At 44.9% G+C, this 14,889-nt stretch overlaps 1 protein-coding gene across 7 annotated transcripts in view; it reads right to left on the bottom strand.

Annotated features, from left to right (window-relative positions):
• The window catches only part of LOC306796526 (nuclear factor 1 B-type-like), a 56,797-nt gene extending 41,973 nt beyond the window's left edge, over positions 1 to 14,824 (bottom strand). For 6 of the 7 annotated variants that reach the window (XM_079295496.1, XM_079295501.1, XM_079295497.1 and 3 more), the window contains exons 1-2: positions 13,070 to 13,545; positions 9,904 to 10,435 (exon numbers count right to left, since the gene is read on the bottom strand). In XM_079295496.1, coding sequence (XP_079151622.1) covers positions 9,904 to 10,435; positions 13,070 to 13,096 — 559 coding nt within the window. In that variant the 5' untranslated portion in view covers positions 13,097 to 13,545. Of the gene's footprint in view, positions 1 to 9,903; positions 10,436 to 13,069; positions 13,546 to 14,717 lie in introns of those variants that run through there. The other variant, XM_079295498.1, reaches the window with a different exon arrangement.
• Between the last annotated feature and the right edge of the window lie 65 nt (positions 14,825 to 14,889).

The following is a 14,889-nucleotide window of genomic DNA, read 5'->3' as shown; positions in this document are numbered from 1 at the left end:
GTGTGTGTGTGTGTGTGTGTGTGTGTGTGTGTGTGTGTGTGTGTGTGTGTGTGTGTGTGTGTGTGTGTGTGTGTGTGTGTGACTGATGTTAGTTTATGTGAGGCATGGTAGGGCATGCCAGCAATCATTATGTGCTTTTCTGTATGATAGAGTAAATGTTTTATGTTACATGTGATCTGTATTCATGAGGCTGTAAAGTATTTTTATATGTTTCATGTTTGTGCTTTCTTTCTTTAACAAAGTGTTTTTAGAAGCGCTTCTTGGCAGTTTTCAGGTTCCACCTGCACTCCTTTCATAGCTAAGAACTCTACTTTAGCCCGAACAAAACTCCTTTTTGTTGCTTCTATTTCCCCCCTTTCATGTGTTTCACTGTCCTCCGCTGCGGTGAGATGTTAGTCAAGTGTCTGGTGGCTTTCTCCACCCTCACCAGAAGGCCTGCGCGCTCGCTTAATTATTCTTGGATGGCGGATGAAAAAAGCGAGTTCCTTTCTTTTCTTTTTTCTTTTTCATTAGCTCAGCAGCGGTTTCCCATTCATAACAGTTGGCACTGGTTTTGCGCTGCCTGCCAGAGATCACACCCCAACCATTTTCATTTTCCTTCATCCATTTGTTTCATTCATGTCATAGTTTTGGCAGGGGCCCGCGCCGCTTTCCTGATGGCCGTCGACCCTTCGACACCCTTCTTTTGAGTCTGAAACTCCCGTTTGTGGCTTTGTTTTGCATCAGGGTGAAGGAAACAATTCACACTGGTTTGCATCCAAGTGATGTGGACTTACAGTATTTCAGTTTTGGAATTATTCATTGTAATCTAAAACCGAAATTAAGACACAAGGCCATGCAAAAGCCATGCTGACACACTCTTGGATGAGGAGAAAGACTTCACACATTGAAACTTTTCCTGGGAAAGTGGATGGATATTACTTGTGTATGTGAGTAGCAGTGTTGGAATACATCCAAAGTTAAAACCAACCATTAAGTAAGTGTGGGCTAACATCCCCCTGCCGTCATATAGTATATTATCCTATAAGACTGCGGCGGTAGTGAATGCACTGTTTAAAGCACTCCCCACACACACACACACACACACACATACACTTTAAGTGCATTACACAGTGGATTCAGCTATCTGAAGCTACAAGAAACAGCACTTTATCATCATACAACTACTGGAAATATTCCCACTGACAGGAAAGCTATATCCCACATACACACACACACACATTGATCCCACCCACACGGTCAGCAACCACTTTGCTAAATCTATCAACTGCAGCTGCGTGTATGTGTTTTAATGCACACACACACAAGCTGAATACACGTGAGTTCCTATCGTGCATGTGAGCATCTGAGTCCAAACACTCTCAGGGCTGCAACCCAATCCCAGAGAACTCCAGTGTGTCAAATAAAAACCACGGTCTTTAGCGTCGGGAACCGAGATGCCAAACATAGAAACAAGATGGCTACCGCGTCTCCAACCCAAGCATGCCTTGCGGAGCTCACGGGCTCCCATCTGAATGGAGTTACAGGATGGCTAACAGGAGTGCAGAGGAGAAGAGTCTCCTGGGGCAGTTGGCCCGGCAAGCGGGACCAGAGGATGGCTGCACCGTGGATTAGGGCCCCACAGTGGTCCATTGTTAATTGGGCGCCATGTGTGAAAGCTACAGAGAGATTAGTTTGTACAGCTGCTGCCATTTGTCATAACTGCCCTTAACAAGACACACATGGAAACCCAAGTTACAGCCAGAGGTTTTTACAGAAAAAGGGGAGAAGAAATGCCTGGCGAACGTCTAATAGTTTGTGAAACAGACGTGCATAAACAGATGAAGATGTTCCTGGGAAACACCACATTGCAGATCAGCTGGGATCCCATCAGAGATGATGAGTTTGAGCATTACTCATTTAGCCATCTGTGGGTCAACTGGGGTCATTATCATAACTGCTCAAAAAGCTGTGTTAAGCAAGTAGCAATCCCAGACCACAGGTTGCAAACAATTCTGTGAAGAACAATTAGAAGATATTGTAATAAAGCTGTTACAGCATTGCCCTCAAATTAGACAAGGCGATGTCAGCCAAATTTCCTTGGTAATGTCGGCTACAACATGATGTTTAAGAGAGGGACAAGTTACTTTCTGGTAAGACTGTAATTGTGGGTTGTAGGTACGACGCACATGTTGGAGGCCTAATTACAATCTTGACTCGGTAAATCCGGAACAAGCTTTTAAAGCACTCCCACTTTCAATTTCGGCCCCCGACAGATGCCGGAGCACTGTTGTTATTGTGAGAAGTCGCGGCTCATTGGATCTAAATGCAGTCTTTCGGGCTGAAGCGCAGGTGAGCATTAAACTGTACATGGTTTTCCACACTGGCATATATGTGGGCGTGTGATTGTAAACATGTGTCCCCGCGTGTGTTTGCTATATAACATTTTGGAATGTTTTCCTGAAAGTGAGGCAAAGCTACCAGCTGGAGGCTTGTGCCAGTGGAGAGAACGGGCCACTTCTGGAGCTTTCTGGAGCCGGATCATGTAGGCTTTCAGGGGGCTCCACGAAATGAGCCCCGTTCTCCCCCAGTAAAAATAACTGGTTTCATTAACCGTCTTGTTAGTGCTGCAGCCGGCTTTAATCACAAGGTCCAGATAGTGCTGGACTTGTAGTTACACAGCAGCAAACAATTTCATCATTACCCACCGTTAGAAAATCATCCATATATCTAAATTCACATGGAATTACATTTTGCAAAAGGGGATGCTTATAGTAGCATATTATAGTTTCTGATCTAAGTTGCTGTTTGTGCATATTGTATTTATGCCATGCCTCCATTTAATTCGTACAGATTATCTACGTAGAAATCTCTAACGAAATATGTGGGAAAGGTGCTTTTCTTTCTATTATTCACTGTATCAGTTTGTTGATTTAATGACTTGATGAAAAGAGGCAGTGTGAAATTCTGTCTGTCACAATGGAGGAAGTACCTCTGTGGAAAATGTGTAACACCTGCTGGGTTGGTGATCCTGAGATATGAGATTTTCATGTCGTTCCAACCAACAATGTGTCCGTATTTCCTCTCTTCCTGTCATTCGCTCTATATTACTCACTTTAATCACATACATCAATGCTCAAAGATGCTGTCCCTCATAAAATACATGTTTATGGAAGTGCTAAAAACATAAATGACTTCTTCTCCTACTCTCCTTGCCTTCTCTGCTGTTCTGTAACTTTTCTGTATGGGTCAATAAAAATAAACAACCATATTGGGGGTTGTATTGTTTATTACACTGAATATATGGCATCTTCTGCTGATCGAGAGTTGGTTTCTAAATTTTTGAGAAGTGAACCTGCCATATGTGAGGGAGGAGTGGAAGCCCTTTGGCTAGCTTTGACAACTCAATGGGGCTCTGATGAATCCGTCCCAAGCAGGCCATTCCCAAGCCCCAGACACCATATCCCCTCTTTGACCCGCTGCACTGACATTAGAATGAAATCCTCTGGGGGATTCGCCCACCACCCCCAAACAGCAACACGCCCACCCAAAAGTACATTTCGCACAGCGCTGCGATGGCGGGCCTTTCTTTTCCTGTCCCGCTCAGGTCTTGTCGAGCCGTCACAGTGATGGGCCATACTGTACCGCCAGACAAAAGAAGAGACAACCATCACTCTGGGCCACTGATCGACCCTGTCTGGGCTGAAAAGACTTTGATGGGGCAAAGCGGGGGGGGGGGGTGGCTGCACAGAGAAGTTAGTGTCTCCTGGGCAACCACTCTGATTGTCTGTCCCTGCCCAAAGTTCCCCATCACACCCCACCTACTACCCCTTCCCACTTTTTTTTCTTCCCTTCATTGGTTGCTCAAAAGGCTCCTTCCTGGGTGAAGGGGACTGGCTTTAGCATGAAAGTCTCAGTCTGGTACTTGAGGGTGCTTTTCTCCTGGTTGACTTGGTTGGACCGCATTGTCCCTCTTTCCGCTACAGACCCTGTCGTCTAACATGACCAGTCTAGCACGCAGATGGGCCAACAGTACGTTTTTCTCGCAGTTGTGCTAATGCGATGGCAAAGAAGAGCGAGCAGTCATTGGATGGAGAAACTCAGGCAACAGGGAGGGCCTGCTTTGTACGGCAGGACAGTGAGGTACAGTGTAGTGCCTGGGACAGGGGGTGAATGTACCCATTTGTCTTCATTTGGGAGGGACAGCAGACAGGGTGGGGGTGGGGAATCTATCCGGGAGGAGTGGGAGGTGCCGGCCCTCCAGTCAAGTGGCCTCAGGGGGATTTGAAATGCACTTGGGGTCCTCCCCAAAAGCCTGGGAAAGTGTGGAGAAGCTGAGATCTTAACCATAGACTAATGACACAAACGGCAGTCCTTAAACAAGTGCAGCCACAACCGCAAAATTGAGTCTCCTGCTGAAATACACAAGAAAAGCCTTTTCAACACAATGCCTGTGCCTTAGAATGCCAAAGAAAGGCCTTGTCCCATTTTTTTGACGGCTGCAACAGCGCAAACTGTGACACAAGCAAATTAAACACACTGCAGCAGAGCAAAGGAGGGAGTTGTACATTTTGTTGAGAAAGAAGGAATCCACATTTCTCAGTGGCCTCTGCTCCGAGTTGCCTTGTTTCCATGGAGATTTATGTACACATGGCACACAAAAGAGGGGCAAGGAGGTAACACGGCCTGTTTAAGCCTTGAGGTATTTGCTCGAGCAAAACCCCGCTGCTAATAACACAAGCCTCATACTGAGCCAGGCAACCTGGCTGCACTGCACCCAGGTTAGTGTTTGAGAAAGAACAGGAGGGGAGAGAGGAAGGCAGAGGAAAGTCAGATGGAGATCACAAAGGTCCTGGAGAGAGAGGGGAGGCATTAAGACGGAAAGAAAGTCAGCAAGTAGGCAAGAAAGAAAGACAGAAAGAAAGAAGACAAGAAAGGAAGCAAGACACAAGAAGAAAGAAAGACCACTGCAAAAACATAAATAGCTCCCGGGTTAAGAGAAAAAGGATCGGGAGGACATTTAGTGGGAAGCGGAAATCAATAAGGCAAGCGGTGAAGCTGGGAGGGAGTTCTAAGTGGATTAGATTGAGAGAATGTGTTCGATAGGTTATGGCTCTGACAGAGAGGTAGCCAGACACCGCAGGCTCTATTGCATACTAATAAGGAAGCCAGAATGGAAGCGGAGCACAGGGTTGCGCAGTTCAGTCTGAAGAGTTTTTCTATATGGCTCCGGAGTCATCGGTTAAGGTTTTCCCCAGGAGTTGTATTGTACGGCCCTGCTGATTTTGTTCTGAACTTTCACTGTTAAAATTCACGTCCAAGAATAAAATTCGACTCAAGTTCCAAAAGAACCATGCGGAGTATCACCCCGCCAGGAAAGATTTCAGATTAAAGGCCGCTTAATAACTTGACTAAGCCCAAAATAGGAAGACCAACAGTGGTATCCGAAACCCTGTCTGCTTACAACAACTTTTGTTTCACACTTCTGGCAGAAACCCAGCCACCCTCTCTCTGGCTGAGCGCCTGGGCCTGGGACAGCTGTCATGGTCAGAGTTTCTGGCTTGAGGGAAAGCCAGGGAGTGTGAAAAGAAAAGCGACTGGGAGAGAGAAGGAGTGAGAGAGTCATTTGGCCAGGCAGTGTGCCGCAGGGGTGATTCCTGATGGCAGAGGAGGATAAGGGAACGAGGGGGAGGGAGGGATAGATGTTGTGCTTAGTCACAGGCCTCCACTGTGACCCAGAAGGTCAGGCCTCCCCACTGGCCGCCTGACCAAAGCCTCTGAGGCAGCCGGGCGGAAAACAAGATGCAAGCAGCCACACAGTGTGGCGAGCAGACAACGGCCAATCTTGGAGATAGGGACCGGCCAGACGACCCAGTCTGGAGGGGGAGTGTGACGAGATGTGGGGAGTCAGTGGTACCTACTCCCCCTCACTTAGGCCAGTCAACCAAGGGACCACCAGCCAGACCAGAAGTAGTGGCGGGGGAGTGGAGACAAACAGTTGCCAAGAGACCACCGGTGATCTCGCGACCGCCGCGGTCTGACCCCGATAGAAGAGGTCAACAAGGGGGGCTTACGCAAAGCTCCCCCGCCTCCTCCCCTGACCACCACCACCACCACACCCCCGCCCCACAGCCTTCCCCCTCCACGTGCCCTGGGCCCGCAAATGCCGTGTTTTCACTGTTCTGTTTTGCTCAATTAAACTTCACAGGACAACCCGTCACAACTCTTTGAAAAAGGTCCCGACCCCGGGGGCAGAGGTTAAGTCGGCCACTCGTAAAACAAGGTCTCCATTAACATGGCAGCGTGTATACAGAGGTAATCCATCCATTTCCACAAACTGTCATGACAGTGTGAAAAAACAGTTACGTTACTGGGGGGGGGGGGGTGTCAAGGTAATGATGTTTTATGGCTTTGTTAACTTTCAGCACCGGAGTACTGGGAATGCTGCTTGACCTTGTTGGACTGCCTCCTCTTCTGTCACTGGTTAGAAGCCGCCGGCAACTTTCAACAATGCTCAGAATTCTTTGCAGTCATTTCAAATTTCTACTACAATTTCTACTACATTCCACTGACAAATGAATAATTGAGGTAGAGAATGTACACACAACATTTTCCAAGACTATTTTTATATTCTATTAATTGCAGGCATGTATTAAGAACAAGACATTTAAATATGCAGGGCCGAGAGATTTGTATCAACGACATTTCTATATTTGTTGCGGGAATATTGATGTGCAGCTTATTAACAAAGCCAAATACAAACAAGTCCTACAGTATCCTGACAAGTCCTAACACGACCATGGCCTCCATGTTTTCTTACAGCTATTCCATCAAGCTGTCAAACTGGATATGCAAAATATGAATCCAGGTGAGATGAGGCGATGATTCAAAGAAAAAGAAAAACACTTCTTGATTTTATAAGATAACAATAAAGCAGTGCATTGGAGCACAACGGCCGTATGTGTGTGTGAGTGTGTGTGTGAGAGAGAGGGCGCTGTATTGAACATGGCCTGCCAGTTGGCACAATGGATGCCACAACCCCCACCCCCAGCCCCCTGCCCACTTCCCAGCGGGCATTCATCTGGGCATGCACATGGGTGCTACTGGCTAAACGCATCTGTGCCCCAGAACAAGGGGGCTGAGTGCCCTCCCTAAATTCACCCAGCACACTCGCTGCCAACCCGCCGACCTTTCTCAGGCAACAACCCACCAGAATGAAAAGCAAATACACTCTGAACTTATTGATTTTTACCAGGAGGGGGGAAAAAAGAATAACAAGAAAAAAATTCCGTTGTGTAAAATATTTTTTTGTTGCCAGGCTGCAGGACGGAGAGAACGATCATAAAAGCACAGGGTATTTTTTTAGCAGTTCGCACAAATACCAGATTCTGTTTGCCGTTTTCTTTGTGTTTGGTTGTATATGTTTGTTTGTTTCACGCAGTTGCAGCAGAACAAAGGCAGCGGGCTTCCATTCTGCCACTGTCAAAAAACTTTCCAATATGCCCACTGCATTGCGGATGCCAACCAACGAATCAAAGGCATGCTGCAAAGCAGACAAAGAGGGTTTGATGCCAACCTCCAAACCTCTAGCAACCATTACTGGTGATTTGCCTGCCTCCCTGGCACGGTTGCAAAACAAAATGGCGCCGCACCACACGCTACCATAATATGGCTGCATTGTCTAGAGATGGGCACCGCTTGGTGACTTGAGGGAAAAGGAAAAGACGCTTTAGCTTGCAAAAAAAAAAAAGGAAAAAAAAAAAAAAACACGGCCGTCTCTGTGATCCCGGTAAAAGAATGCTATTCTGTATTTGCCAAAGTTTCAACGCACAGAAAACGGTAAACAATCGCTCTGATCCGCAATGCAACGTTGAATCGCAGCGACTTTATTCTCCGGCGAAAGGAGAACATTGTGCTCACCATTTATTTCAAACACTAAAATGACTTATCTTGCCAATAATTTGCTCTTCCTCCACAGCGGTCACATTTCTTGAAATAAAAGCTGGTGAAAATGCCGTCCATAACCGACGATACAGGCACCGACTTATCATTTAAATGGTGTCTATTGTGAAGAAAGTGCACTAAAGAGCCATTCTCAACTTGGTACTGAACAGTTAAAAATGCAGCAGATGCAAACTAGAGAAGCGGTGGCATCCTACAAAAGACACAAAAGAGGGTCTGATGCCAACCCCGGTGCCAGTGGCAACCATTATTGTCTGTGTGCTGTGCCTTCTGCTTTCCCTGGCACTTATCAAACACAAAATGGCGCTCAGGGTTCGATGATAATGAGCTAGCTACGCCATCATCTCTCTCTCAATAGCAAAGTACCGGTATTGGTGGTTATTCGGTCAATAGATTTAATACAGGGGAATTTCAACATGGAATACTACGTGGGGGGGGATTCCTATGGATAAAGGGAGGAAGTTCACTGAGAGGGACATGAAAGACTGAAATGTAATTATATCCTAAAACAAACCTGTTTTGCATTCATTTTGAAAGGGATGTTAAATTCGGCAACAGCTAAATAAAATCTATGGATCTAGAACTAAACAATATTGTACCCTGAGCTCGTGTATTATCTGTCCTTAATTACTGCTCCCCTACTTTTCAAACTTAGTGTGGAATCGGATAAGTGTGTCAAAATTCACACAATTAGTTTCACTGCTTTTCCTGAATCATTTCTAGCAATACATTTTGGCTTAAATTGTCAGTGTTGGAAATTATCTTCCGTGTTTTGGTAAATGCCAGTATTTCATGAGTGCGTGGCAGCCTTTTGGGTTGTGTATAAATGTGAAAAATAAATAGTGATAATTCAATTCTGAAAAAAAAGGCGGGCAGACAGAAGGCTTGAACACATCCAATTCAAAAAGGTGTGTTTCTAAACCATATCCCAGGACCTGGCAGCACATTCTTTCAACCTCTTATTGAACACCGAGCTGAATAAAAAGCAGGATTCAGTCTCCACATCGAGCACATCACTGTGTCCGCAAAAAGGCTTTCATGTTTTTCAGGAATTAAGAAAAGCCGCATTTTGGCGGCCAACGCGATCACGCGCATGATTTATAACAGACACAATACCTTACATATACTGAAATGTTTTTGCAAATATTAAAAAAAGCCCTACTTAGGTAGACTCGTATCGTCAATGCTAAGCTGTATTGTGGCTTACAGCAATACGTTTATTGATATGATAATGTTGCGATTAGCTTTTATTTCAAACAATATTGATCTGTTGTGATTTTTTAAATGTTATGTTACATTCATTATATGAAGGGGACTATGGGGACGAAGCTGCTTTTTTACTAGAGGAAGGAGAACCACATTTGTAAAATATGCTGTCAATAAACACCACAGCTATAATGACAAGGGCTTTATAGGAATCCTGTATTCATGGTACATAGACTGAGTATTATTAATACACTACTAGTGAGTTCATTTTAAATTGAACCAGTATAAACGGCAACTTTCCACATTTGTCACTGCTTAATATCCAGACAATTTGAAAATGTATACAGTGTGTGCGCAACAGTACAAGCCTGTGTGTGTGTGTGTGTGTGTGTGTGTACGAGATACTGAGTAATGACTAAACACGCTGCTGGAGTACAGCAGAGCAAAAACACATTTAAAAACATGTTCTACATTTACCGATTGTTTTTTTTTGTTTCGTAATGAGTCATACTTGGGCCACATAAAAATGTACGCTGCATATATATACACAGCACTGACTATCGAGTTCCCAGTGTTTATTTGTCTGGCGACTGTAGTGGTGATTTCAGCCAGTCTCAGCAGGACTGCCAAAAAGTAACACATGTGACCCTTGACCTCGCCAAAGCCATCATTCACACATGCGTGTTAGCTCACGCACGCACACACACACACACACAGAGTGAAACAAACACACACAAAGCATGAGCTTGAACCTACCTTGGTCCTGGACATAGTACGCTAGAAACAAGTCCAGCTCCTTGACCGATACTGTTATGTGGTGTGGCTGGACACAAAGTGTTGGGTTGGTGCAATGTTGAGACTTGACGAGGCGCTCCCCGTCTGTACTTTCCAGGGGGATGCCTTTGAAGAGGATGACCATCACCAGGTCCAGACGCCAAACTTTGTCAGCCTGCCTCAAGCAGTCGATCCGGCGGATCTTGCCCTTCTGGTCCGGGTTGGACAGCACGCAGCACGGGTGCTTCTTTCCCGTCACGCTGAGGACAAAGTCCTCCCGGTACTCCTGCCGAATGTCCTTACGCAGCTTGGCCAGCAGCCTGGACGCCCATTTCTGCTTAACCTCGGGCTTCTCGCCCAGAAGCTCGTCCTTCACCGCACGCTCCTCGTCCTTGGACATCCGCTTCTCGTGCTTCTTGAAGTACTTGCGTTTTCGGGCCTGGAGGTTGAACCACGTGTAGGCGATGGCGCGGACGTGAGGAAGGAGCGCCTCGATGAAGGGATGAAATTCATCCTGGAGCCGGTGAAGGGACACAGTGAGGAGAGAGGAGAGAGAAGGGGAGAAATAATCAGAAACATGGCGGAGCAATGTGGGTTCAGTCAGCTACTAATCTGAGGCAGTAGTCAGACCACAAATAAACAATTCCTCGTAATCAGTCCCATAACATCATCGTGGCAGTTTGAACAGCTTTAACACGAGAAGTTCCTCGTCACACATTGCAACACTGGTTTTACCATTTCAGATTTATCAGGTGTCCAATGACAAGGACATTCCACTGTTTATATCAACTGCCAGGACTACAACAGCACCAAGCCCAGTGACTGAATGCACTCGCGCCTCCGCTCTCATTTCCCGAACATGCTCCGAGCGTGACTCTGTGCCGCTGCTGGTACAGGGAGCATGCGGCCCCCCCCCCCCCCTCACCATTGCATTTCTCTTATCAAACTATCCGCTTTCCAACGTGACCTTATCGCACGTTCACGAAGGATGCAGGATAAGCTGGAGTCACAAAATAGGAAGTAGGGGAGATTCCCATTCTCCTGGTACACACGAACAGCCTCGTATACAGGCTGCACGTTCGAAATGCATTCAAAAAAACGCAAGCAGAGGAGAAGGGAAGCATTTTAAAGCAGTCCATGGAAGGTATTTGCAAAGCTCGACTTGGGACTCGATTTCAAGTTGAGGGTTTTTCGGGTTAACACGCAGAATGACGCTTCCTCAGCTTCATTCCAAAAAACCTGAGCCAGTGATATTCAAATCATGGCCTACTTTTTTGAATTTCCCATCGATACTTTAGTAAAAAGAAAATAATGACATGCTGAGACTTGTTTTTATGATAAATTATCAGACTTCATTTAATATTAATGGTAATTATTTTCAACACACATTTTCATTTTCAAATGTTGTATACATAATGTAGATTATACTTCATACCACATTATCTTTAGCTCTAAACTGGAAAATGACTGCAAACTAAATGAAAAGTTTTTTTCAATGCGCATTTGACAGAATTTCTTTTCATCTTCACAACTAAAAAAAGCTAAATACCAACATTTCTACAGCAGCTCTCCAGCCTGCGGGCTCTTACATCAATAATACTTCAGCAAATCTAAAACAACTCCTAACAATCTATTAATGCTTGCTTCTCTATAGGTGAAGGAATGTATACATGATGGTGGGGGAGATTTAGGACGACAGCAGCTCCGAGTGACACGTGGAAACATGAACCCATCTATGTTTTAGGTCATTAAATTGTCAAATTTAATAAGTATGAGCAGCCCCTTCTGAGCAGGCGCTTGAGGAGTTAAACCCCATATTGTTCTTTTCGTATAGGCAGCCAGGCAGGCGGGCTATAGGAACCCACAGAAATCCACCCCCTATCTGCGCCTGCCGCTGGGTGCTGCTCTGAGAAGCCACATTTCTGGTCTGCACTTTTGGGCCAATAAAACTCTGCTCCATTACAGCAACGTCAAATTACAATCATTTGTTAAACAGCGTGAATAAATATGTAATTCTCTACAGATGCTTCTGACATGTATTGGACTTACTATGGGTGCTATGTAGCTATCCATAGTAATTTAGAGACACGCAAAAAATAAATGAAATAAATTGAGAAGAGCTTTAAATGTCATCTCCTCACTATAATGTTGGCAATTAAACTGACAAAAGTAAGCAGTAAATGCCAGTAAATGTGCTCGACAGCAAGTGTTTCTGAAGTCCTTTTCACTCCTGCTTTCCTGTTCAAAAACACCTTTAATATTGTGTTCATTTTTTTCAGCCAGACTAAAGCCATGCTGTAAAGATAAATGACTTGGGGGCCTATGCAGTGCACTTCAGCTGGGGCCATAAAAGTACAATCCTCTTAAGTATAAACTAAACCGCATCTCAGTCAATCACTGACTTATGCCAAGTAAAATATAAACAGTAAAACTGAGTCAGCCAAAACAGTCAGCTACTCTGTCCCACGGCTGAATCAACCGTATCATGCGTTTGATCTTCCTGCAGTGAAAGTGGCTTTATCTTCTTCCAACTCCACTTCCCAAAAGTATAGGGGTTTTACTTCAACAAAAAAATATACACGTGGGAAATAATACATAAACACAGCTCAAGCCGGGCTGTGAGGTGTGTGTGAGGTTATTGGAGGACGCAAATAACCTAATTAAACCTGAGAGAAAATTTGCATACCTGCGTCAGGACGATTTAAATGACAGTCGTGGAATGCTATTGTGAAATTCATATTTACGCATAACTTTACGCACAAAAAGTGCGCATAAAGATTGGCACTTCACTGGCCTTTTAACTGCCTAGACTACTCATAAATGAATTTTCGAAAGGGGCTGTCGTTAGAATCTAAGCTCTCGAAAGTAAAAATCAACACAATCGTGGCACAGACACGTGCGTTTTGGATTAACGACTTAAATTGTTGGTTAGTTCGAACGCAACATTTTCCCTTACAACGCAAAACTTTGTTTTTGTTATTAATTATTAAAGTATTTCAAAAGCAGAGCTGAAACTGAACTAATCCTGGCGCAGGCACAAAACTTCCAATTCCCTGGCCACTGTCTGTAACTATTTGTATTACAAATGTGCAAACCACAGCAATTAAATGTATATTTAAAAAATAAATAAATGACACAAATAGCCTACCTGAGTGAGACAAATTGGAGAGTACATGACGAGACGGCAACACAACACGTGAATGGACTTGGACTGATTCCTCTGATCACTTTATCGCGCCATTCCTGGACCGACGTGCACCGTGCAAGACTGTGGAGCAGCTCTCCGCGTAAAACGACACGAGGTTATCCAAGAACATCCATTGATTTTTGCGATCCAAAGATTGTCGTCTCCGCAGAGAAAAAAAAGAAGAAGATTTGTTTATGCTGGAGATGTTTTTAAAGTTGACATGCAGGTATAAGCGCGTGCGAAGTTCTACCCGTAGAGCCGGTGCAAACGGGGCTGCGGCGTACTCCTCTGGCTACAACACGGGCTCTTTGCGCGTCTCGGTGCTGTGGTATCTCGTTCATTCAAGCATTGTGGGAAGCGTCAGAGGGCACCGAGTGTGTGATGTTCACCCCTTGCTTTAACCAAACTTGATGTGAAATCGACCGGTGCACCTTCAGTCCTGCGCGATTCCAGCAAATCAGACCCAACTTTTTTTTTTTTTTTTCACCCACGTAATAGTCACACTCCTCCTCCTCCTCCTCCTCCTCCTCCTTCTAACACACAACCCCTATCCACCATCCAGCACCTTCTTCTCCTCCTAGACGATCTGAAAACACAGCATACATATCACTCCAGCACATTTTTTTCCCGTGTCTATGTGTGTGCGTGTGTGTGTGCGCGCTTCGGGGACTTTGGAGCACAGCCTCGGTCACACAGAAACGGAAAAGGGACATTCCCCTCCTGCAGCTCTGGCACCCTTTACCCCCGAGCTCCGTGTCAACAACATGCGATCGCTCTTTTTTCCAGTCTAGATAATTCAACGCCGTGTCTGTGGTTCACAGTCATACAAAAACTATCCTGCTGTCTTTTTTTAATTTGCCAGTCACACCGACATGAACTCGCCTTAAACTGTCCTGAAAGGTCCCTGAAATAATCAGGACATACGATAAATAGTATATAATATAAAAGATAAGGCACATTTTATGAAAATGTGACCTTTTTTTTTTAATGCATTGCCTTTTCAAGACATTTATACATTTTATTGTTTTGGCTACTGCATAATTTGCCTGCAATCCTCTACAGACGACAGGTAAAAAATGATTTTAAAAATGACCTGGCTTAAAACTTTGTCACGTTACAATTAGCGTATCGGGGGGGATGTTGTTTAAATATTGACTTTTAAAATGGCCGTGTACAGTTCGCCATACAGTGAATGGAATAACTGAACACCTGAATACCTCTTTAATAGACAGCTTTAAAACACTCATAACAAAGCTAGGTGTGTATCACAACAGCGCGCCGGTAAAGCTGGAAAGACTGGAAGTTAAACATTGCCACTTTGTTGCTGCAGCGCGTGCGTTTTGTGTGTCCTACAGAGCTGTCAGCGGTCCACGTAGAGGTTCATCTGCCAACATTTAAGGGGAATGGGACGTTAACATGGGCTGCCGGGAGAACCCGTGCCAAGTTTAGTCCGCTACGCTTTTGGCCCGACCGTGCCAGGGTGTTGTGGTCCGTGTTAACTCAACCCCACTTACAGTATTACCAAAAAAGAAAAGAAAATTGTATCACAAATATTATCATCAGCGTTATCACAACATTTGAAAAGCAGTAAGAACCCGTGTTCACGTACCATTGCACTGTACTGCATGGATTAATAGGGAATCCTGGAGCCTGGTTGAAACACACACAAGCCGGTAGCTTCACATGTCTCACGTTTGTGCTTTGGAGGGGTTTTCTCTTGCGGTGCTCGCAAAAAAAAAAAAAAAAAAAAAAGTCAACACCGGAAGACAAGTCTTTGCAGC

This window comes from Melanostigma gelatinosum (assembly GCF_949748355.1).
Source record: "Melanostigma gelatinosum genome assembly, chromosome: 23".
NCBI lineage: Eukaryota > Metazoa > Chordata > Actinopteri > Perciformes > Zoarcidae > Melanostigma > Melanostigma gelatinosum.
The sequence above is the reverse complement of the archived record's forward strand: the minus strand, read 5'-3'. Positions and strand labels throughout refer to the sequence as shown.